The 23,223-nt window shown below is 38.6% G+C and overlaps 1 protein-coding gene across 5 annotated transcripts in view; it reads right to left on the bottom strand.

Annotated features, from left to right (window-relative positions):
* Nucleotides 1-23,223, bottom strand: part of ATP2B2 (ATPase plasma membrane Ca2+ transporting 2) — a 411,315-nt gene that overhangs the window by 19,931 nt on the left and 368,161 nt on the right. For all 5 annotated transcript variants that reach the window (XM_027738163.2, XM_027738225.2, XM_027737921.2 and 2 more), the window contains 6 exons: nucleotides 19,149-19,255; nucleotides 18,238-18,429; nucleotides 9,893-10,106; nucleotides 6,181-6,392; nucleotides 4,620-4,727; nucleotides 1,102-1,284 (listed from right to left, as the gene is read on the bottom strand). In XM_027738163.2, the coding sequence (XP_027593964.1) occupies nucleotides 1,102-1,284; nucleotides 4,620-4,727; nucleotides 6,181-6,392; nucleotides 9,893-10,106; nucleotides 18,238-18,429; nucleotides 19,149-19,255 (1,016 nt within the window). The remainder of the gene's footprint in view (nucleotides 1-1,101; nucleotides 1,285-4,619; nucleotides 4,728-6,180; nucleotides 6,393-9,892; nucleotides 10,107-18,237; nucleotides 18,430-19,148; nucleotides 19,256-23,223) is intronic.

The following is a 23,223-nucleotide window of genomic DNA, read 5'->3' as shown; positions in this document are numbered from 1 at the left end:
TTTCCCAAAAAAAAAAAAAAAAAAAAGGGTGTCAATTTGCAGAGGGGAAAAAAACAGAATGTTCTGTTTATCTTGGATGACAACAAACCCCCAAATCTTCTGAGATGAAAATGCTGTTTAGAAGATTCTCTAAAGAAAAAAAAAATCTTAATCCTTCACCTCTTTTCTTCCTAAGCCTCACGTAAAACACTCACAGCTGATATCTGCTCTCTTCTGCAAGCCAGCAGAAATACTTGATTTTAAAAAGATCAAGCAGAGCACACCTGAGTGCAATAAAACACTATTTCACTGCAATGGAAAAGGCAAAATAACTCAAATAATTTTTGAGCACTCCAGGACAAATTTTCCTAGCTAAGGTAATCTGTACTATATTTAGCACCATGATTCAGTGCAAAGTGGATTTTTGTATTTAGCAAAAGTTGAGGATAGATATTTCTAAGAAATCATCTGTAGCAGCCAACACATACTCCTCAATATTTAATGGATTCTTAGGCCCTTCCTACTAAAAACAAATCCAAACTCACATTTTTCACTACCTAATAAGAAAGAAAAGCAATTCCTTTTAATCATGATATATGTGTGGTGGTGCCAGAACAGAATAGATTTATTTTTTTTTAATCAAATGGTACTTCATACTTCAGACTCAACAATTTAAATTACTCTGTTATTGCAGAAATGGCAGCAACAATATATTTTTGACAAAATAAAACCCTGTGTTTTAGAAAGCCTTCATAACATTATCACAGCTGATGTTTTCCAGCACTATTTTATGTCTTGTCATCACTGAAGTAGAACATGAACGTCCATTCACAGCATCCCCAAAACACATATTCCTACTTTTGCATGTTATCATTTCATGATCTTGTCAATTTACCTTTCCTGCTGTACAAACACTCCTCTGTTCAGTTCACCTGTTTTATTTTCTGCGTGTTCCTCCTTTGAGAACAGCCAAGCAAACTCACAAGGACCGTCCTTCGCGCACACAAACGCTCTGGGGGCTTTCCTTTCCACATTTATCTTGCCTTCATCTCAGATTAAGCGTTTCTTTAGGTTTGTTTTCTGGGGTTTTTGTGACCATGTGGGCACTTCCTTTTAGCATACCTGGGTTTGGATTCTGTTGAGGCCTCTGAACCAGAGAATTTGTCCACGTCGAAGTTCTCTCTCCGCGTGATCGATCTCCTCAACATCCTCATTGAGTTCTTCCTCAGGGACCTCCTCCTTCTCAGTGAGCCTCCCTGCCTCCTTTAGAAATTTTAGCCTACTTGTTGGGATGGTTGCAATGACCTAAAATTATAAAAAAATACTGAAAACATAAGCCTCATTCGATAACAACAGTATAAGAATACGTTCATTAAAAAAGAGCGATGATATTTTAATAAGATCAATAATCTTCCAGGAATGTTGAGTCCTAATGGTACTTTACACTCATACAACTCCATTTTAGTCCAGAAATACTTAGTTGACTGTGTAAACAATTAGCCACATTAAACCACATTGGCAATACCCAGCTGTGGAGCAAGTTGGAGGCTGGGAAAACTGTCATTTTTTCTTAAAAAAAAAAAAAAAAGAAAAGTATTTTAATGTAATGGGAAAAAAGTTTGCAAGATTGATACTGCAGTAACTAGAGTTTGGGCATTTATAGTGATTTATGTTAAAGGGAGCTGAAAATTCATTGCATCTCATGCCTATGAATCTTCTCACACCACGTTGGTTCATGGATTCAGCTTCCCTTTGTTTTAGCAAGTTGAAATGGGTTTCCTGGCATTTGTCAAAATTGAGGTTTCTGGAAGGTGTGGAACTGACTGTCTCCCTGTTGGACTTTTTATAGGGCTGTGTCTTACTCTGTGTCCTTATTACTACTAAATTCTGATTAGCTCAACCCCTCTTCTAATTCTGTTTGCCCACCCAAGTGGTCCTTGGAAGTAATTAATACAGGAAATAGCTAATAATCTTAAAAAATTGCAAATATTGTAGTTAGACATTGCAATAACACAATTATTTTAAATCCATTTCAGTGTTGTTTAAATCCATTTCAGAAAAGAACATTTCAGTGTTCTTTTGTTGGCTTGAATAACAAATTGGCTCTTTAAACAAGACATTACCTGGAACATGCTGAACACTTAAAGTAAATCTACAAAGTTAACTATCAGACCCACTTAGCAAAAAAGTGCTGCAATTTTCTTTTCTGTTTGTCTTCCTTTCAGCAGTTCAGAAATCACATCTCTGAAGCCCAGATATATGAAAGATGAAGAGAGAATCAAGACAGTTGCAGCAAAGTTGGTGAGGACAGTTTTGGAAAACTGGAATGGGTACAGTGAAGACATGTGAAAAGGTACCAAATATTTGCAGAGTGAAAATAAACCTTTGAGTTTGCTGAGGGTCTCCCTTGAACTTCATCATCCACGAGTCCACTTTTTAAATATTAATTTTAAAGACAGCGAAAGAAATGTAAAAAGAAAAAAAAGAAAAAAAAAAAAAACCAAACCAAAACCAGTTTCTGCACTACTATATGACCTTTTTAAAATGAATTTTGGGGGTTGAAAAACAAGATGCAAACTTGGAAAATTGATGAATGGATGCGACAGGAGCAAAGGCAGAAGAGGAGAAAGAAAAGAGAAGGTAAGTGCTGGTGATTTAAATACTTACTGAAAGGCCTTCAGCTCCCCAGCTTTGAAAACACTACAGAGAGAAGCTACTTGAGGCTCTTTGGGATCTGATGAAGCTGATGGTGATGAAGCACTTTCAAGCCAATACACACAGAAACAACTGTACTGGGCAGAGATTCTGTGCCCCAGAAAAAACCTCTCCTTCATGACCTCTCTCAACCAAGATAAGACAAGATAAGATAAAATTCTTCTCTAATTCTTTTCTTAGGGTGCTTACACGGCTGCTTGTTCATCTGATTTCCCAGATCTGCCCAGTTCAGGTAATGGCAGACTCAACAGACTGGATGCAGATTAAGGAACTAAATATTATTCCCAGAAAAAAAAATCATTGCAGCTTTAAAAAGTGATGAATAATTCTGGAAATGTAGCATGAAATATCGTGGAAAGTCTCGATTTTCAGAAGTGATGAGGGCTATCTGTCAGAAAACTGCCCCTCAAAGCATCTCAGACTGACTTCCTAAAAACTATACACCTTAAATTGCTTTTAAAAGTGCCAACTTTGACATCGAAACTCAAAAATCTTGATTGGTTTAGTGGTTCATAAGAACAGCAAGTTCAGGAGGTGGATTCAAAAAAAAAAAAAGGGTAACAAATTTGGTTTGTGCTGAACTAGAATTAGTCATAGCAGGAAGAAAAGGATGAGCAGGAAGAAAAGCAGCATTTCTAAAGGAAAAGAAGTCCCTCTCACAGTAGAGCTCCATGAAGAGAGGACTTGCCAAAGACTGTAACTCATGTAAATATGGACGAATTGTAATTTTTTTAGCTTGTGTTTTTCTTTTCTGGTCACTAAATACTGACCACAAAAGACATTTTTTTTTTCTGTGTATTTGCTTTCTTTTCAGTGATAAAATCATTGAGATATTCCAATATTTGAGTTAATTTAATGGCTAATATCTTGCAATAAGGCTTGGGAACTAAATTGAAAACAAACACTGATATTATTATTAGTTTTCAGTGGTTGTGTAATAACCATGTATAAAAAAATTTAGAAGCTAAAAAGTACATTGATCAAAGGCTGTGGGAAATTCTTCACAGCTGAATGGTCTAAAAAAAACAGCAAGGATTTTTTCTCTCTCTCTCTGCTTTAATTCCCCTCTCCAAAAGCTGGAAGTTCGTATTTTCAAATCAGTTGAAAGAAAAAAGCAATCTTTCCTTTCCAAGATTATAATTTTAGATCTTCCTCCTGCTAGATCATAACTTAAATCCCATCTTCAGGTGATAATTGCAGTAAACCCTCTAATTGTGATGGTTTTCAGCAACATTTGAATTAAAAGATGTTCTGATTCTGAGATGATTTCTTTAAAAACATGAGACTGAACTGCCCAAAAAGTTGGGTTTTTTTCCCATAAGAGAGTAAAAAATCAGTTTTGAAATCTATCATCACTTCATTACAAGTCCATCAGAACCATATCAGTGTTCAGCTGCAGTTGGCAATTTCTTTCCTCTTCCTCCATAAAGACAAACTGTTGATCTACAAGTATCTTTACATCTGAGAGAAAAAAGTGTAACTTCACATTTTTCTTTGCTGTATCAGGTGGCATCAACTTAAATACGTTCATAATGCATTCAAAGATGAAAAAAGTATTATTATTAACTTTGCAATATGGGTTTGTACTTAAAAGAATAACGTACTATTTTAACAATAGTGATTGTGTTTGTATTATTACTCCCAGACAGATAATCCCAACTGATTTAATGATCTCATTGATGTTTGTTTTTATATCTATGTATAATTATGTATTAGCTAATGATGACACGGGATACAGGAGAAATTTCAAATGACACATTAATTTAGCTGCATTTACTACCAGATCTATCCTTGAAGTTCTCAGAGAGCTTGATTTCAGCCTGTGCTACCCATGACAGTGTGAGACATCAAGGAAACCACAGTACAGGAGGATTATGAACAATATCAAGAGCTCTGAATCTGCACGTTCCTGAATGCTCACTTACCTGACCCCATACAAGTTCTCCTAATCCAATAAATACACACCACATCCACTGGTCAAGCTGCAGGGGAGAACAGCTAAATGGTTTTCCTCCAAACTGGACAATTACTATCTACAAAGAAAATCACAAAAGAAAGGAGGTAATTTTTTTTTGGGGGGGGGAGGGGAACCAACCAAATAAGGAAAAAAAATAAAACCAAACGAACAAAAAAGAAGGTGCAGAATCTCAGTCACTATATATAGAAAAAAATCAAACCACATGAACTTATGCACTCTAAATTAAAGGTCAGAAAAAGCCATAACAGTTCAGACTAAGCTTTCTTAGCCTCATATCTATCTGACAATGGTCAGGAAGACCAAAACAGGACTGTACTCTCCAGTTCCTGAGTGTTCTCAGCTGGGGATGTGTTGACCCTGATGTCATTTTGGAATGTCCATTGCAAAACAGATTTTTCCCTCTGAGTGCACACTTAGAGATGTGCTATAATAGATAGACAGAGGGTGGCAAAACCACACACCTTGGAGCAGGATAACCAACGCGTAGAGAATCTGAACAGGTTTGTAATCCTCATCAGATTGAAAAGGTTTTACTAACTGAAAATCAGATATTATTGATATTTCTTGTTAGTAGTGCCACTGCAAAACTTGGCATCACAAACCAGAGATTTAAACTGCCAGAATTTTAGTTCATGGTATTAAACCTGTGGTTTTGAACTAAGGATCATCACTACCAAGTTCTACTGCCTATCACTGGTGTCCTTTCTCCAATACTTATTTTTACCGAGTAGCTTCCCTTTCCTGTTTCAAACCACTGTAGCCCAGGTTCAAACAGCTCCATCCTCCTCGTTACTCCTTCCAGGAGAAAGGGCCCAATACTGAGTTTCCAGGGTGCCATTGCAGAACTGAGCAACCATGTCAGGAGAGAAATAGCTCAACCCTAAGATTTCTAAAAGGTAATATCAAATATATCAAGCACAGGAAAGATGCCAGCAAATGGAGGGACACAGGAGCAAGAGGAGGAATTGGAGTTCTCACATGAGAAAAATTACAACTTTTTGGGGAAAATGTATTACTTTAATTATGTTCATACTTGACTGGGACAGTAAACTCAGGGGATGAACATGAAGAATTGCTGTTAAGAAGAAGGATTTCTGAGAATATTGAGGAGCATTTGGCAGTGGCATTTAACAGAAGAACAGTTCAGCTTCAGGTACTTGAAGGCAAATTTGTCTATTCATGTAGTAGTAAATAACTCTAAAACACTCTGCTAGTACACTATAGAATAATTTCTTCTTTAAAAACAAGTTATAATATCAACAAATAAAGATGACTCTTATTACTGGACATGCTAATATTAATTTAAGAATTAACCTGGTTATAATGATCAAAATTTGTATTGGATTAATAGGGCAACATAACACTTTCTGTTATTAACACTTGTATCGATTGAGAAAAATCTGTGAAAGCAGGTGGTTCACTATTAAATGTCCCTCCTGCAGCACTTAGATTTAAAATAAAAAAACCAACCAAACAAACCACACACCGAAAAAGCTACAAATCATTACCTGGATAGCAAATGTACCCAGTACAATAGTGCAAAAAATAGGATTTCTGAAGATGCCATCAAAGACATTCCTTTCGCCGTGGATTTTCCGTGCATTGATTTCATTGAAAAGCTGCATCATGACAAAGGTGTTGAAGATGATGGTGTAATGCTCTGAAGGAGGGGAGTGAAGTGGTGCATTCCTCCCACTGTCAATCTTAAACATTTTCTCACCTGGGTATAAGACAAAACCAAAAGTTTCCACCAGAATAAATTAAAGAGATTTGCATTTCCCTTGTTTACTTCAGTCGCCTTCCGTGCTCTGCTTTACCAGCTTCCTTCCTGCACCAGTGAGCAAAACACAGCTAAACTTTCTGAGCAAGAAGCTTCTCAAAATGATGACTCTTAGCTAATAACTCAGTACACCTATGAAAAGGTGTCAGTAGTACTCTTCCTCTAACCAGCAGTAATAGTTCTAAGCAGTCGGTTCCTTCTGATGCACTTAAAACCATTGACAGTGTTTTTGCCATTTTCTACAGTAATTCGAAGCAGCTGCTCTTCAGCAGGTTTTACCCATTCACTAATCCAGTGTGGTATAACTTTTTATAACAACCGTTCAAGGATACCAGTGATAAATAGCACAGAGATTCATAGTTTTAAATAGATTTGGGTTTGAGGAGCATCGGGCATTGCTCTTTATTTTGATAATTTCACTATCACTTCAAGATCTGATCAATAAAAAAGCAAGATGACAACCCATGATGAATGACTGAAAAAATGAGGTAAGTTTGGAAAAGATACCTGCACCCAAGGGACCTCTTTTCTTATAGAATCACAGAATGATTTGGGTTGGAAGGGGCCTTTAAGGATCATCTAGTCCAGTCCCCTTGCAATGGGCAAGGACATCTTTCAGTAGATCATGTTGCTCAAAGCCCCATCCAACCTGGTTTTCAACACTTGCAATGATGGAATATCCACAGTGTCTCTGGGCATTCAGTTCCTGTGTCTCACCACTGCCATTGTAAAAAAATTTGTTTCCTTGTGTCCATTCAAACCTTTCCTCTTTCAGATTAAAACCAGAGCTGGACACAGTGTTCCAGGTGGGTCCTCACAAGGGGGGAGGAGAGAATCACCTCCCTCGACCTACTGGCCACTCTCCTTTTGATGCAGCCCAGGATAATACTGGTTTTCTGAGCTGCAAGTGCACATTCTGTCTCATGTCCCATTTTCCATCCCTTTTCTAATACAAAAAGTTCACAGATGACATCCAGCCATTGAGAGAGTCTAATGTAAGGATGGGCCATTCACATGGAAGTGTAAATAATGAGTGAAATAAGAGTACAGAAGATTATCACAATACCACTAGTTTTAATAACCAGTGTTTTGTTAATGAAAGCAAATTAAAGCTTGAACGTTTTTCTGCTCTCCCACTGGCATTATATTCAGAATTTCTGCAGAAAGAAGAAAGGTTTCCTCAGGGTTTCTCCCAGGGCTGTTAATTCCAACAGCTAAGTTAACAGGGAGTGTTTTTCTGCCTTGGGATATTCGAGCAGTTCACGTTCAAGTCACAGGGAATAATGAGGGTGTTTCCAGAGAGAGAATTTGCCTTATCGCCTTTTGACAGAAAGCAGACTGTGATATCACCAGTACGTCAGTAACACAGCGTGAGACCACAACACAGACTGTGAGAGAGCAGAGGGTTTTAAGCAGACTATACATCTCCAGAGAGGGAACCAAGCACTGGAAACATTCTGCCTACTACACATAAACAATAAAGGAAAAAATTAATGAAAGCAGACAGATATCTATCATAGATACACACAAATATATACACACAAATTACATCTATTTGCTTTCATTCCATACACACACAAACACAAATATGTGAATATCTCCCTCAGTGGAGGCACCTGTCCTTAAGTCTCTGTTGTTGCACTGCATCACTCAATTGGCACAGAAGACCATGCTGCTATTGTGGAATGGCAGGGGTTAAATCCATAATTAGTTTTTATTTCCAAACCTGTTCCAAAAGGTGTTACAGCAAAGCTTTTACTTTATTATGCCTTGTTACTGAGGTTAAGATTTTTTGTATGCTACAGCCTGACGGGACTAGGCAGTGACTTCTGGATTTCTGGTGTGCTTGATGCCTCCAAGACATTACTGTATGTTCAAACACAAGGTACTTCTGCCACACGATAAGAAAAAAGAGAAAAACTTGATGTACTAGTCTCTACAGAAACCTACTACAAAAAATGAAGCATTATTTGATCAAAACAGAAATAATTCTCATTAGTTTGGGGTTTAATTATCAAAGCACTGAGCTTAGAACATCGTGTCACTGCAAAGCTGAGCCTGTTGGAGTTTAGAAAGGAAAAGATTATTTCCTAGGCTTATCAGAAAATTGATTGGGCTGTGTCCTTCAAAGTGTGCATGAGTTTTCCAGAGACACTCAGGAAATTAGAATAGGATGAAAAAGCTGGATTTTCTTTGCATCTGGCTCAGTATAAAGTATTTTAAACCATAAAACTCATCAAAAAGCCATTATAACTTCCCATAAAGGTCACAGAAGTTCTCATTCCAAGATTCATATCACATGAATTACCAAGTCTTTCTACACCTGCTTTAGAGAATCTGATATTATAATTGCCTAAGGCTTGCTAGACATTCTCAAAATACACTGTGAGTGTAACAGTATTACAGACCACCTCTCTTCAAAAACCTGGCAATTATTTTGGTTCAAGTAACTCCAGTGCAAACAGACCATCACCTCCTCTGAGCAGTCCAAATAAGCTGCCAAATGGTGATAAGCTGGAGCAAGACTTTCAAAATGGAGCTCAAAAACCTAAAAATCCTAAATTTCCATTTGCAGCTTATCTGGAAGTCTGTGTATGCAGGAAAAAAGTACCCTGAGCGACAACACATGCAATTTAACAGCCATGACACAGCGACAAGGAGACAATACCCAACTGAAAAAATCATCAGTCCTTTGAGCAAGTTCACTTATTATTGTGGAGCAACAGAATCTATTATTAGTTCCTGCTATTCCCTGCAGCAAGAAACATTCTTCCTCCTTCCCTCCCCTCTCCAAAATGCAACCTATAAAAAGCATCCGTTGCTAGCAAGGCCTGAAGAAGAATCCAGTAATCTAATAAATAGATTTTTTTGTCCCCTTTTAATATCCATTCTAGAAATTAAATGTCAAAGTAGAGTGTTATTTGTATCACTTAATACTGATTACTTGCCTTCTATACTACTTAAGATCAACATTATTCTTGACTATGGCAGACATTTTGCTCCCCATTAGAGCTTCTCCAGCTCTTGGTAAAATGGATCTTGGTTTTTATTGTGGTTTCTTTTATGGTTTTGGGTTTTTTTAATTTGTTGCTACATGGCTACTCCAGATAACAGGTCTCAAAATGAAAATTCAGTATAGAAGCAGGCCTAGATACTCCTATTAAAACGCATTCTTCCCCGCTGTGTTTTGATATAAACTTTTGCCAAATCTGTGTTTTGTGAAGAGGCAAAAAAAGCTCACTGAGGTAACCACACGTGGAAGGTGACTAAACCCAATCCATCTGTTGTGCCTCCAGCCCCATGAACAAACTGTACAACTAAGACAAGCCTTAATAAATCTGCATTAAAGCGTTTTGACGCGTTAAGCCGCGCAACGGCTTCTAAACCAAGCAACGATTAAGTCCAAGTCTAACAATCACCTAAGTGTAACTATTTCTTACCGACAAAAAGCAGAGTGAAGATGAGGGTGAGCTGATAGACAGCGTGGCCCAGGATGTTCTTCATCATGGTGCGGGAGATGAGGGGCTTGTTCCTGCCGTACGGCTTCCGCAGCAGCAGCGCCTCCGTGGGGGGTTCCGTGGCCAGAGCAAGGGAGGCAAAGGTGTCCATGATTAGGTTGACCCACAACATCTGCACGGCTTTTAGAGGAGAGTCCTGTGGAGACGATTTCGGAAGTTACGTATTTCCCAGGAAAATACTGGCTTTCAGGTCATAGAATCACAGAATCAGAGAATCAGCTGGGTTGGAAGGGACCTCCGAGATCATCGAGTCCAACCCTTGATCCAACACCGCTGTGATTGCCAGCCCATGGCACTGATGCCACATCCAGTCTCTTTTTAAAAATCTCCAGGGACAGAGAATCCACCACTTCCCTGGGCAGCCCATTCCAATGGCTGAGCACCCTCTCTGGAAAGAAATTCTTTCTAATATCCAACCTAAACCTCCCCTGGCACAGCTTAAGACCATGCCCTCTTGTCTTGCTGATGGTTTCCTGGGAAAAGAGAACAACCTCCACCTGGCTACGACCTCCTGTCAGGGAGCTGTGGACAGTGATGAGGTCATTTAATGGGATGTCATTTCTTCTGGCAGAGCTGAGACAGGACACAGAAATACCCACAGAAATCTGAGCTGCTGTGACCTTTCTTATATTTCCTCTGCAAGACCAGAATCACAGGAAGCACAATGATCTGTGATCACTGATCCGTGATCAATGTGATCAATGATCTTCAAAGAGAAATGATTTCTCTGCAGTCATTTAAATCAGGAACATTTGCAATCACACAATTCTTAGAGAGCATAACAGTGACACTTCATAATACTTATCACAGTACTCTCTGTTACCTCAGGCTTAAAATTTCAGCTGAATTTAGGTAACTAAATAATTTAGGTAACTAAATAATTTAGGTAACTAGTTTCTTTCCTGAGAGAAAAATTATATTAAAACAGTTTAAAAAGTAATGTTTCCCTTTTTCACTATAACCTACCTACCTTTAATTTTTTTTTTCAGAAACAGCTTGAATTTATTAAAAATTTATAAAACAATCACAGAGACATCTTTATATATCGTATTTAAATAAGACCTTTAAAAAACAATAGTGACATTTAAAAAAAAAAGCCTGATATTTTGATGTTAAAAATACTCTGAAACTTATTAAACTATATCAAATGTGCAAGAGCAAGACAATCTTTTATTACAGCCACTATTATTTTACTGGAAACAGGATAGCATATTTGGAACTATGGATATGGAATGAAAAAAGCCAAATATTGCTATTTGTGAGGATGCAGGATGTAGCTCCTGAAGCAGCTCGCCAGTCACTAGAAGGAGCTCTTTCCTCACACAAAATCTGTGGTCATAGTACAGAGGACTTTAGGTTGTGTTTAAAAAACCCCAGAAGTAACTAAATAAAGCAAACACAGCAAAGGCTGGACAACTATTATAAAGTTTGGATGTGTAGTTCATTGGGGCAGCTCCGAGGGGAGATTGAGGCAGTTGCTTCAAGGACCCAGGAGAGGAAAAACAAAAGAGGTTCTTTTCTGTATCCAACGACCTCCTGTGCCTTCAGACCTCACAGAAAATGGGCAGCACTAGTAAGGTCTGCTTCCTGTGTCAAATAGACCGTTTTTATCAGGAAAAGAGAATCTCAAAAGTAACAAGGTATGACAAATTTCATAATGAAATGGAGCTAATCTGCAGTTTGAAAGCTGGAAGAGAGAGCACTATTTTTGTGCACTACATTACCATGGTGCTGCAGCAGCGAAGCACAGAAATTTAGGGAACAGCATACAAAGCAAAGCAAAGCCAACAGAAACTTTAAGAACTCTGCCCTTTCCTTCAAAGGGTTAAAGATTCACTTTTAATGAAATGCTATCAAATAATATGGGTCAATACACACTCATTATCCCAAGCAGATATGGAGAATAAGGGTAAGTGGTTTAATCTCTGGTGGATCTGGTTTATATTCAACTCCCCCTTGAGACGAAATATTATTTCTTCTTAAAACACGTTTTTAACAGAACATTTACACAAATGTTGATACATTTCACTTATTTAAAGAAAAAAGATCCCTTTTGGCTTATTCAAAGGATGGAGAAAGGCAACCTACTGTTTCTAAGTCTTACAGGTTGGCTACATCACGGAAAGGAGGAAGATTAGCATTAATAGATTCTTGACCTGTTGGTTATGGCTTGCACTAACTGGGCTTATTTGGAGAGTTCAGCTCATTCATTGGATATGCAGCTGCATAAACAGGAAATGCTTTTGTCTTTAGAGGTGCTAAAAAAACTAAAAGTGATCAGGACAAACTTCATTCCAAATCAAGACCTCATTGATTTTTATTAATACATATGGCTCCAAAAAAGAGAGTACTTGCAGTAAAAGCAGTTTGCTGATAGAGCTCAGAGGCCCTGCACAGAATACAGTATATAGGGAAAAAGGAAAACATCTTTTCTGCTGAGCAATTTTTCCTTGTCATATTTTTTGCCTGTCTAGTTAATAAGTTTTCTTGAGAAACATTCTCCGAGTTGGGATGTTACGATAGCTTAATTTCCACTTCATCTGCTGACTTCCATGTCAATAAAACTGACTTTGTCTGCTATGCTTAATAAATAGAGTCAGATATTCAGGTGTCTGTCAGAGCCTGCCGTGCTCCCAGCACAACGGAAAAGCAGATTATTTCAGTCTCTAAATCACACAACTGTAATTGGCAGTCATCAGTTTTGGCAACAACGTGTTCTCACCATTTCACACTGCCAATCACCTTGGGTGGCTATGGTGCCTCTAATAATTATCTATTATTGGCAGTGCTACACTGTTCAGTCGAGTGTGAGAGCTCATTCTAGGCTGAAGCCCAAACATTAAACACACATTAGTCTGGGCAGGCAGCGGAATGAAATTTCCACTGCAACTCTCTCTGATTTCTGATTAGTTGGTGGAAACTGAGGAAAATACATATCAGCTAAGGAGTTTAGACTTCCATTACAGATTTTAGTCACTGATGCAAGTGGGATGCAAATCAACGTTCTTTGTGCTGCCTTTTAGCCACCGACTGACTGGCTAACAGTTCTTAATTCCCTTTCTGCAGGCTGTGGGGATGAAAGCTGTTCAAACTGCAAACCACCCAAAATCACCACTTATTCATCAAATTCCTTTCCACTTGACCTTGGAATAGGTTAGCATTGGCCTAGAGGTAAAAGGAAAATGTCCCTTAAATCAAGTGATGTTACACTTCATCTTGGAAACACTTAAAAGTAAAAATCGCCAAAGGCTGGAAATACACTACAAATCTTTTGTGACATGCAGAGCCTCACAAATTTTAGAGCTTGTTACTTTTGATTTAGATGACAAACTGTGAGGGAATAAGAAGGTATTTTCACCCTTACCTTTTTACTCCCACTTGTCACGGAACACATGCACAGATTCATAAAAATGAGCACTTCTGGTAGGTTAACTTTCTATATATTAATGCAAAAAAATATCAGCCCTCACTTATGCTGCTGGATCACAGTGTCTACTAATTGTATGGAAGTGGCATCCTTAATTCTATTTCCACGCCTCTAAGCCTTGCCAAAACAAATCTAAACAGTGCAGACTTTGATTTTATATTACAGCTTTTTCAAATTTGTTCGTGCTATTATTTTAGGATTTGCCAAATATAGTTCTGCAGTAAAACATTATAACCACGTAAATTACTGCCTTATACACGTAAGTATAGATCATCCTCTTTTTTTTGAACAAGATCTGTAAAAACAATCAGTGATTCATGCAGTAGTTCAATGTTACAGTGCTTTTAATTAACATTTAATTTTCCAAACATAATGTCCTATAGAGTCACTGTTTTCAGTTCCTAATTTCTGCTAAAACATTAAGTCTTTCTCAAAGTGCAAGAACAATAATTTGAATGTAAAATGTTAAAACACAGTCTTTGTCTTCCCTTTATTCAGTGCAACCTTTTGGAATAGTTACATTGCCTCAGCAGTTGGAGACACAGACAGAATCTGGCATGGAAATAAACACATTTGCTCTACAGTTCCAGTAAAAAACTCTTTCCATTTGACTGAACTGCATTTTAAAATCTTTATTTTGTTCATACCCAGATTGCTTTTAACAGCTCCAAACACAATGACCTGATGTTTTCTTGGTGCTGTGGGTATGTGGGGGACAGGAAGCAGGACGAGCCTTGTGGCTTTGTAAGGCACGTATAGAACTCTATATGACACCCAGAGATGTGGAACAATGACTCACTGGAAGTGCAAAACTCACAATGATCGTAGGCAGAGCTCCAAAGAACCACATTCACTGAACCAATCAAGGGCTCTGCGAAACCCTTATTCAGAGAGTGAAGTCAGAATGCAAGATTTGGTCTCTCATAAATCCACTGGAAAAAAAACCCGATTGGTTTAACCTGAGGCAACAGTTGCTGAACAGAAAGGACAATTATACACAAACTCTGATCACTTTAAAAGTATGCACGTGGCAACACAGAGAGAAAGGTAAATGAATTAGATTAATTAAGAGATAAGGTGAATGAATGTGGTTCAGCTGCACTGTGCCACACAAACTGCACTGACACAGGACCAGAGCTGTGATCTCATCACTGGTGTTATGAGTGCACTGGACACAAAATTAAGAGCAGCAGTGCAGCCACAGACTGAGTGTTCCTGATTCAGCTTTCCAGCAGAGGCTTTAAGCTCTGTTTTCTTGCATGACACAGATCTCAAAATGCTTTACGTAATCGCAGACCCACAACAAAAAAGTTCATTATCAGTCAAAAATTCAGAACTTCTGGCTAATCTATAAGCCACATCTATAAGTTTACAGAGCTGCTGTAAACTGAAACAGGGCCCAGTGTAAGTTAGATCCTGTGAGGGGTAATTTTGGCAGCAGCTCTGCTAAGCTTGTCAGCAGGTGACACTGTATCTGTAATTCTTATTCTGTTTTGAATGTGATTTCTGCCACCCTAACATGACTTCGTGCTGGGACCCATGACACAGAATAGCAAAAGGCCATTTGCATTGGTCCCTTGTAGTCTGCATATAATCTTTACATAATGCTGGAGCAGTACATAGGGTCACACACGCTCTGTACGTGTGGTTAAACATCTCTTGGAACAGCAGACCAGGACAAAACAGAGAGAGCAGATATTGTAGATATTCTCTAACAGCAGCATCTTGTAGAAGCAGGCATGAAGTAGATAAACAATAAAATAGTATTTGTCTAAAATTAACAGAATTAAACTAAACAGTGGTTCCCCGAAGTGGAAGTGGCAAGGAGCCTCACTTTATTAATCTACTTGAGAAAAAACCAGCAGACTCTTAAAAAGACTACTAATGTTTTTCTTAAGCCTCTCCATTGCCCTCCTAAGGTGCTCTGGGTCAAACAAATCATCTCCTACGTGGGCAATGCTTTCTCTGGGTGCCCTGTGGAGGTCTGGTTTCACTCATACCAGTAATTCACAGTCAGACCCTTCATTAACACAAGGTTGCTGTGGTCTCACTGGGAGTCCTGCAGGGAAATGACCACATACTCATATTTACGTGTGCACCAGTGTAGGATCAAGACTGAATAAAATTAAGTCTATTAAGTTGCAAAGCACAAGCCGTATGTTAAAAAAAAAATAAAATTAGTCCAAGCAAAGTTTTTATTATCTTTGTAGTTCCTTTAAGCACAAACAGCAGAAACCATAAAGAGTAAGTGTAAAGGAAGTTTCATCCTAAAAGTATCCCAGTGAGCTGGTTCTGAACAGTAGAACAGATTTTTTGAGAGATGCTGTCAGGAAGCACAGAACAAACATTACTGCTCACGTAGAATTTTTCTCATTCTAGACTTGATGAAATATTACCAAAAAGATAGCCTGTGTAATATTCATTAACCTGAATATTAATGGTGGACTAAAATCATGCTGTGTCTGTCAAAGAAAGCCAAACTGACTACCTAAAAGCAAAGTAAAATTCAGTCCCAATGTGGACTTTCTTTATATTCATTGTGGAGGTCCCGGGAAGCTATGTTGCCTTTTGGAAACTATAGATTTTAGCTCCGTTTTTCTGTTAAGGACTAAAATGTTTCAGTCAAAATAACAATTGAAGACCTGTGCACAGTTTTGCAGATTCAGATCTGTGTGTGTGCACCTCGACCGTTGTATGCAAGATTTTTTGGTACGGTTGTGCATTTTGTGCTGGAGCTATTTTTTCATAGCAACCAGAGGGTACAGTATGTTCTCAAGTGCAATTTTTAGTAAAGCTTATGAGCCAAACAGAATGTCCTTTCGCTGGCTGGAGTCAAAGCCTAACATAATAATGTTCATTGGCGAGGCAAAATCCTTCTTGAATGAGACAGAACCGAGAGCTGCCCGAGATTATCCGCGGTCAGGCCGACGACAGAGGAAACAACTGCTGCCCTTTTCCCACCATTTCATTTTCAGCTCCTTTCAGACCTCTCCTCTGCATCTGCATCTTTACTGCCAAGTTGAGGAATTGCAAGGAAATACAGGAATTCTGGGAGTGTCCATTAGAACCTGTAAGCAGGGACAACAGAGTTGGCAGGCTCGGCGATGGTCTTACAGACCACTGGGGCCGTATAAATGCACTGGGGCTGATCCAAACCCTTCTAGAAGCCAATGGAATGATTCAAAGGATGAAATTAAAAAGGGGAATATACTTGCACTGATTATACACTTCACATCTGCTTAGACTTGACTTAAAATAGTCCTTGCACTGATTCAGTAATGTTTAACCTCTTCAGGAATAAAATAGAAATTCCTTAGCTAGTGAATAGCTAGTGAAGACCCTTTGTCCTTTCACGAAGCAACTGAAGATGCTGGACATAAAACAAAAAATTTCACCTTAAATAAATGTTAGTAGGCAGCAACTGAATAAAAGCTGTCTACAAAACAGGGTTTTAAAAGAAGCCCTTGACTCAGTTCCAGTGATGCTGCTCTGACCACCTAAGCCCTTTTTTTCTGTATGGTTTTGTACCACTCATAAAAATCTCCTGCAGTCTTAGTCCTCTTCCTTCTGTTATCAGCAACAATCACTTCACAGCTAAACATTTTCTCAATATGCCTGAAAATATTTCCCAAGGGAAGAGGGAACCTCATCCAACTTTGCTGCAACATCACTAGTTTTGTGCCTCAGCACAGGTTCAGTTGTGACAAGGCACCACCATGGCCTCGAAATATCAGTCAGGGCGTAGGAGAAGTTTTACCTCCTGGTAAAGGTACCCAGGTCTCTGGTTGCAAGTATCAATTCCATGATCACAGTGTAAGTTTACCCCAAGCAGAGCTGATGATTTATTCATTGGTTTGCTCAGGTGTTCATGAGGTGAAATCTAGCTGTGGAACAGGTATGGCATCTGTGTGATGACCATGGGGGGAAGCATCAGCTTTCCCATAGCGTGTCTCAATCCAAGGAGGCATTTTGTAACAACACCTGCCTGCAGCATCTGAAATATATATTATTTTAGGTGGTGACAGCACTAAAACCCACATTTTGCTATTTTCTATTCAAAGACAAAACTCTTATACTCTACTTAATTCACCCTTTTTTCTCTTCAGGGAAAATTGTATTTTATTAATCAAAAAGCAATAGTGTGAAGGTAAGAAAATGTGGTTTGCCTTCAGGTATGCTTTTTATAAAAGACTTAAACATGTGGCATGTGAACCAGGATTGCACTGAGGGATTGATGGGGAGGAAGAAAGAGATGTCAAAGTCCAACTCTATGTGTCATTTAATTGGTTTGTCATTTGCATCTGAAATTAAAAAGAATTGCCTGAAAGCAACAAAATAATTTTATCAGTCAAAAAGATCCCCTGCTGGGATTACTTCTGTGTGGCAGTACTGCTCTCTTGAAAATAATAATCCCATTCCATAATCCATCAAAAGCACATATTTAACAGTGAAATATTCTGAGAGGAAAAGGCAAATTCACACAACCTCTTCCTTCTCCTAATGCCTGACATTGTCTGTCATATCATCAGGCTCAGAGACGACAATAATATGTAATTAAAAGCAGGGAGGTATATGGAGGCAGCACAAAAATTAACAGCTCCTAAACAAAGCTAAAGAAACAGCAAGTTTTCTCAAAGAAACAGCAAGTTATTTTAGGGAGAAGATGGGTTAATGCCCTTCCATTCACCAACAGCTATTCAACACTGAGCGGCTCAATCCTGAACACACTTAAAACGCTTAGAACTTCAAAAGGCACATTTGCTGCTTACAAAGGATCAAATGTGAGCCACCAGCACTCCGAAAACGCAGTGTGGTGGGATCTGGCCCTGGGTTGCCTCACCTGAGTGATGCAGGCCCCGGTGAAGGCCACGATCACGGCCACGATGTTCACGGTGAGCTGGAACTGCAGGAACTTGGAGATGCTGTCGTAGACGTTGCGGCCCCACATCACAGCCTTCACGATGCTGCTGAAGTTGTCATCTGTCAGGATGATGTCAGAGGCTTCCTTTGCAACATCTGTCCCTGCAATACCCTGGAAAAAATCAATTGGGAACGAAATGATCTACTAGAAAATATAGGGGCAGGTAGAACTCAAATCTTCCTGCTCGTTCCAAGTCCACAGTTGTACAAAGGTTTCCCAGCATAGTAACAGTGGCTGCTGAGTATATTCTGCATTTTATATTTGCTGGAATGTAGTTCATTTGATCTATTTTTGAAGTGAATAAGGACGCAGAAAAGGGAACTGACAGAGCAGTGGAATTCATGTGATGATAGTTCTGACTGTTTTAAGTTATCAGTTTAATAACTACTGATCTTCTGAGTTATTTTTATCATGGATGATTTTATAAATATATATCATCAGAATTGGTAACAAAAATTAAAATGATGTATCTTAATATATACAGTCAGAGTACACTTGGAAGACATCTTTATGTTTAGTGATGGATTTTACCAAAGCTAAATAGTATTCTACTGTTGGGAAGAAAGTACTTCATTTTTCTGTATGGACACAGGATTCTGCATATAGCCAAGAATTACTTCAGGCAAAGTATTGAAAAAGTATCAAAATATGCAGCAGCAGTGAATCTGACACAGTAAATTAAAGGATTCTGATGCAACATGACTCGCTCCCTCCAATATATGTCTTCACTGACAAGTAACAACTAAGCAACTTAACATTTAATGAACGAAAAACCTCTCACAACACATTTCTAATGACACAAATATGAACAAATATGCTGGAGATTATACCATTGCAAAGCCAACATCAGCTTTTTTAAGTGCTGGTCCATCGTTGGTTCCATCCCCAGTCACAGCTACCACCTGCCTCTGCTCCACCTGTGTGCTGTCAATGATACCTGCAAAACATGGACAGGAGTGTGAGTACAGACAGATGGAAAATAATCAGCAAGGTAAAACATCCCTCCAAAAAAGCAGGGCCTGGATAATATAGAGCTCATAATACCACACAAGTCTTACAGAGATCAACAGAGTTGATCTTGAAGGAAAATAATGATGAAAGCAGTGTCATCACTCTTACACTACTAGACATCACTATTAGAAATTACACGGAAAGTTCTGATCCTGCATCACCAGCACATCAACAAAACCTGCACAGACTTCAAAGGGAATGAGATCAGCTCATTATGTCCTTTTGGAAGGTTTTTACTATTTAAAATTACGTGTCACAGTAAACCCATCACTCTGATATATGGAAAGGATTTGCCAAAGACTTAAGTTTTTAAGACGTGATTGCTTAAGGCTCTCCCAAACTGTGCCCAAACTGTAATACCAGCTTTACTAGAAGGCCTTCTGGCAGTCAGTTTAACCTAAAGATAAGAAACATACTTGCTGAATTTGATTTAGCTGCAGCCAGATGAGCATTTAAACAGCCGTGTTCAATTCTACCAAGCAATGATTAAGAAGGTAGAAAATAATTCTTTAAATTCTGGAGCCAAACATTTTAATAAATAGACATAATAAAATAATTTCTACTTTCATTTTGAGATCATTGGAGAAAAGAAAGCGCTTCTCACTTGGTGAATCAATTTTCACACAACTAGCCTGCAGGGAAGTATTTTCCACTTATGCAGATAGGGAAAGTAAGGAAAAGAATGAAGAAATTTTCTATGGCTACAGAAACAGCCCAGTTTTTTAATAGGATGTGGATGGATCACTCACCACTCATGTTTTTATTTCCATATCAGAGTCCATTTGAATATGGGTCCAGAACACAGGATTATTGTATAGGATACAAGAACACCTCTCCATATTAATAACTTAGGGGGAGAAATGACAAAATTCCTTATGCTAAAACATTTTGCACAAAGTCATAACCTCTAAAAACAATTATCAAAAACCTACCCAGTGTGAAAAGCTTTCACTCTACTGTGAAAAAAAAAAATCACTCACATATCAGATAACTAACCAGAAATAGGAAATTGCAGATTACAGAGCAATAGCTGCCTCTTGGCAAGGTTCAGGCTTATCAGGCACCAGAAGATTGCAGAGCAGTGTGGAAGCAGTTAGTGCCCTGTATTTTTCAGACTTATGAAAATCAGAAAAAAAACCCTATCTCAGATAAATGGTACATTATTCTGATAAGATCTTACAATTACAGCTTGCAGTTTGTTGGGGTGATTTGCCTTTGGTATTATTAAATAAACAGGGACATCTTCTCTCATTACTATTAAAAACATTTATCTTGGTCTTCCCTTCTTATTATTTACACATCCTTTGATGTTAAATTAATAGTTTAGGCTTCTGAACAAAAAATTGTTAAATCTCTGACACATTAAGGTAGTAACTGCTCCAAAACAGGTAGATGGCATCTTCTGCTAACTGAGTTCCAAATGGGAGCACAACTCAAATCAAGTTGAAGAGGTTCTAATAATCTCCTAATAGATATAAATGGCTATAAATAGTGACTAATGTTGGTGACTATACCACTGCCCTGCATCAGCCAATTGCTGGATGCTCCTAAGTAATTTACAGGGTTTGGTAGTCATTCTCAAGGTTTAGTAGTAATTTTTATGCCTAAAAGCAAACTATGCAGCTGGGATAAACCCAGATCATGGAACTTCATAACCAGCAGCCATAGAAAAATAGAGATAAAATGGTCTCAGTTATCATCAGCATCTGAGCCCCAGACCTGCAGTGCAGTGACATCAGAAATATGGCAATGCATGGCACAATATTATGGGGATGGATCTCAGTGCTATCCATGGGAAGAGAGAAGGTCTTTGCAAAACTGTCATTTGTACGTCAGGCAAATTTCTAAAATGGAGCAGTAGCGATAATTTGGGATTCAGAGGATTTATCACAGCTACACTCACGCTCTCTGACTTCTGCCTGCTCTTTTTAATCTGTTCCCCCTCCCCCTTCCTCACACTGCTGAATGTTTGTCTTCTTTCCAGCACTCACCTCCTTCCAAACACATTTACTTTTTATATTTTTTAACATCACTCTGTTCATGGCTGCGATAAGGTTTCACCTGAAGGATTTTCTTCAGTATCGAGTAACATACAATATTAACAACTATCTAATATTTACAAACAGTGTAAGGAGACCAAAGAGAAGAGTGATGCCCAGTAAAGGCTCTCCCTCTGTAGTTCTGAGCTGTGGAGATCGACTGCTCAGTGAAAAATGGAACTGAGGACACGACCTGACAGATGACCATTGCTTTAGCATTCCCTGGCCTTTCCACTCATTCTAAGTAGTTAAAAAGAAGCTTTGGTATTAATTAGTCATGTCTAACATTAAGGAAATTTCTTCAAAATAAACTGCTTTACTCCAGTTGGATGTTTACACACAGTATTTTAAGAAAAACAGGTCTGCAACGTGCATCGGGAGGATTCTTAAACTCTCAGCAAAGCTTCCTGCCAAAACAGCCTTGGCTGTTTAAGTCCCTCATCTTAAGCTGTTTGACCATGACTTTCTTCTGTCAAAAAGAATTTTATTCTACAGCCACAGGAACACACCTAGAGCATAACATGACAGTGTGTTCCACACAGGGATTTTGCTGACGTGGCAGGAATTTGGGAAGGAGGCACAGAACTTGCATAAGGCACAAGTTTTTCAGGGCAAGCGGCTTGTTTTGGATGAGGGAAAAGATCATATTTAAAACAACTATGTAGAGCTGTCAAGAAGGGCACTGTATGCATAAGCTTGCTATAAAAAGTACCAGCACTGCATATGCAGCTGGAATTTATCCTGGATTTCCCACCTCCCTCCATCTAACATTAAGAAAGCATTAAATCAAATGCACTCAGGATAATAATTTAAAGAATATTAACCAACAATGCCTCTTCCATTCCTTTAACAAGGAGCTATTTATACCCATGGCTCAGATCAGAACCATCAAATGTAGCCTCAGGTTCTCCCTTTATTGTAGAACAAATGCTGCTCTATTTAAACAATCCTCACTTGCATTGTCACCCTTAGAGTGCATCAGTAAGAAAACCTTGGCTCTGGGAGGAAAAAAAAAAATAATCCTGGTTTATATGTTTGTTTCTGTCTCAACTGATTAACTCCAAACAGGCAGGCAGGAAAAACTCAGCTGCAGCTGAGCATTTCCAAGGTGCACACCAGTTCAGGTGTTAGCAAAGCTGATCCTCCCAGAAATATAAATCCACAGATTTATATTCCTTTGACAAGCTGAACACAGGCAGACGCAGTAATATATTTTCATGTTCGTGTTCTCTTCAGATTAGTTTTTAATGCTGCCAAACCTCCTTGTTAATTTAAGAGGAATTTAGAAAGTCTGTCTGAAAGAGGAGACTCAAATTCATTTTAGTTACGGGCTTAAGTGCGTGCGTGGATAGAGCTTTAAAGGGTAATGTGGAAATGTTATATTTGACATTACAGACAGCATTGGCAATTGTTAACTGAATAGTCCCCCCCAAAGCTCAGGATATCAGAATGCAGAGCAGAACACAGCTAAAACACCAGGGTTTCTAAACTAAACACACTGTTTTATCACTGAAAGCCTAAAGGGGAACCTTGAAGGCATCAGTGCCTCCCAGCCCTGCACTTCACACACCCCACAGAGCCCGGGCTGTATTTACAGAGCACAGACCCCCAGACTCAAATGCAGGAGAGCTCCTACTTTCTTTAAACCATTTTTGTGTTCTTTGCTTCAGGTTGAAGTTTTCACGCTGTGGAACAGGTGAACTTTCTGAATATTTCTTCATAGGAGTTTGAAGAAAAACAAGCTTTGGCATTTTCTCTCCCACGGAAATCAAACCCAGTTGCAACTTGCAACGTGCTGATATTTAATTTTAGAATTTCAATTGATGCACTTTTCTGTATTTTTGTTATTCTACCC

The sequence above is a fragment of the Pipra filicauda genome, unplaced genomic scaffold (genome assembly GCF_003945595.2).
Source record: "Pipra filicauda isolate LSUMZ 115617 unplaced genomic scaffold, ASM394559v2 scaffold102_size2360937_pilon, whole genome shotgun sequence".
Taxonomy (NCBI): domain Eukaryota; kingdom Metazoa; phylum Chordata; class Aves; order Passeriformes; family Pipridae; genus Pipra; species Pipra filicauda.
The sequence above is the reverse complement of the archived record's forward strand: the minus strand, read 5'-3'. Positions and strand labels throughout refer to the sequence as shown.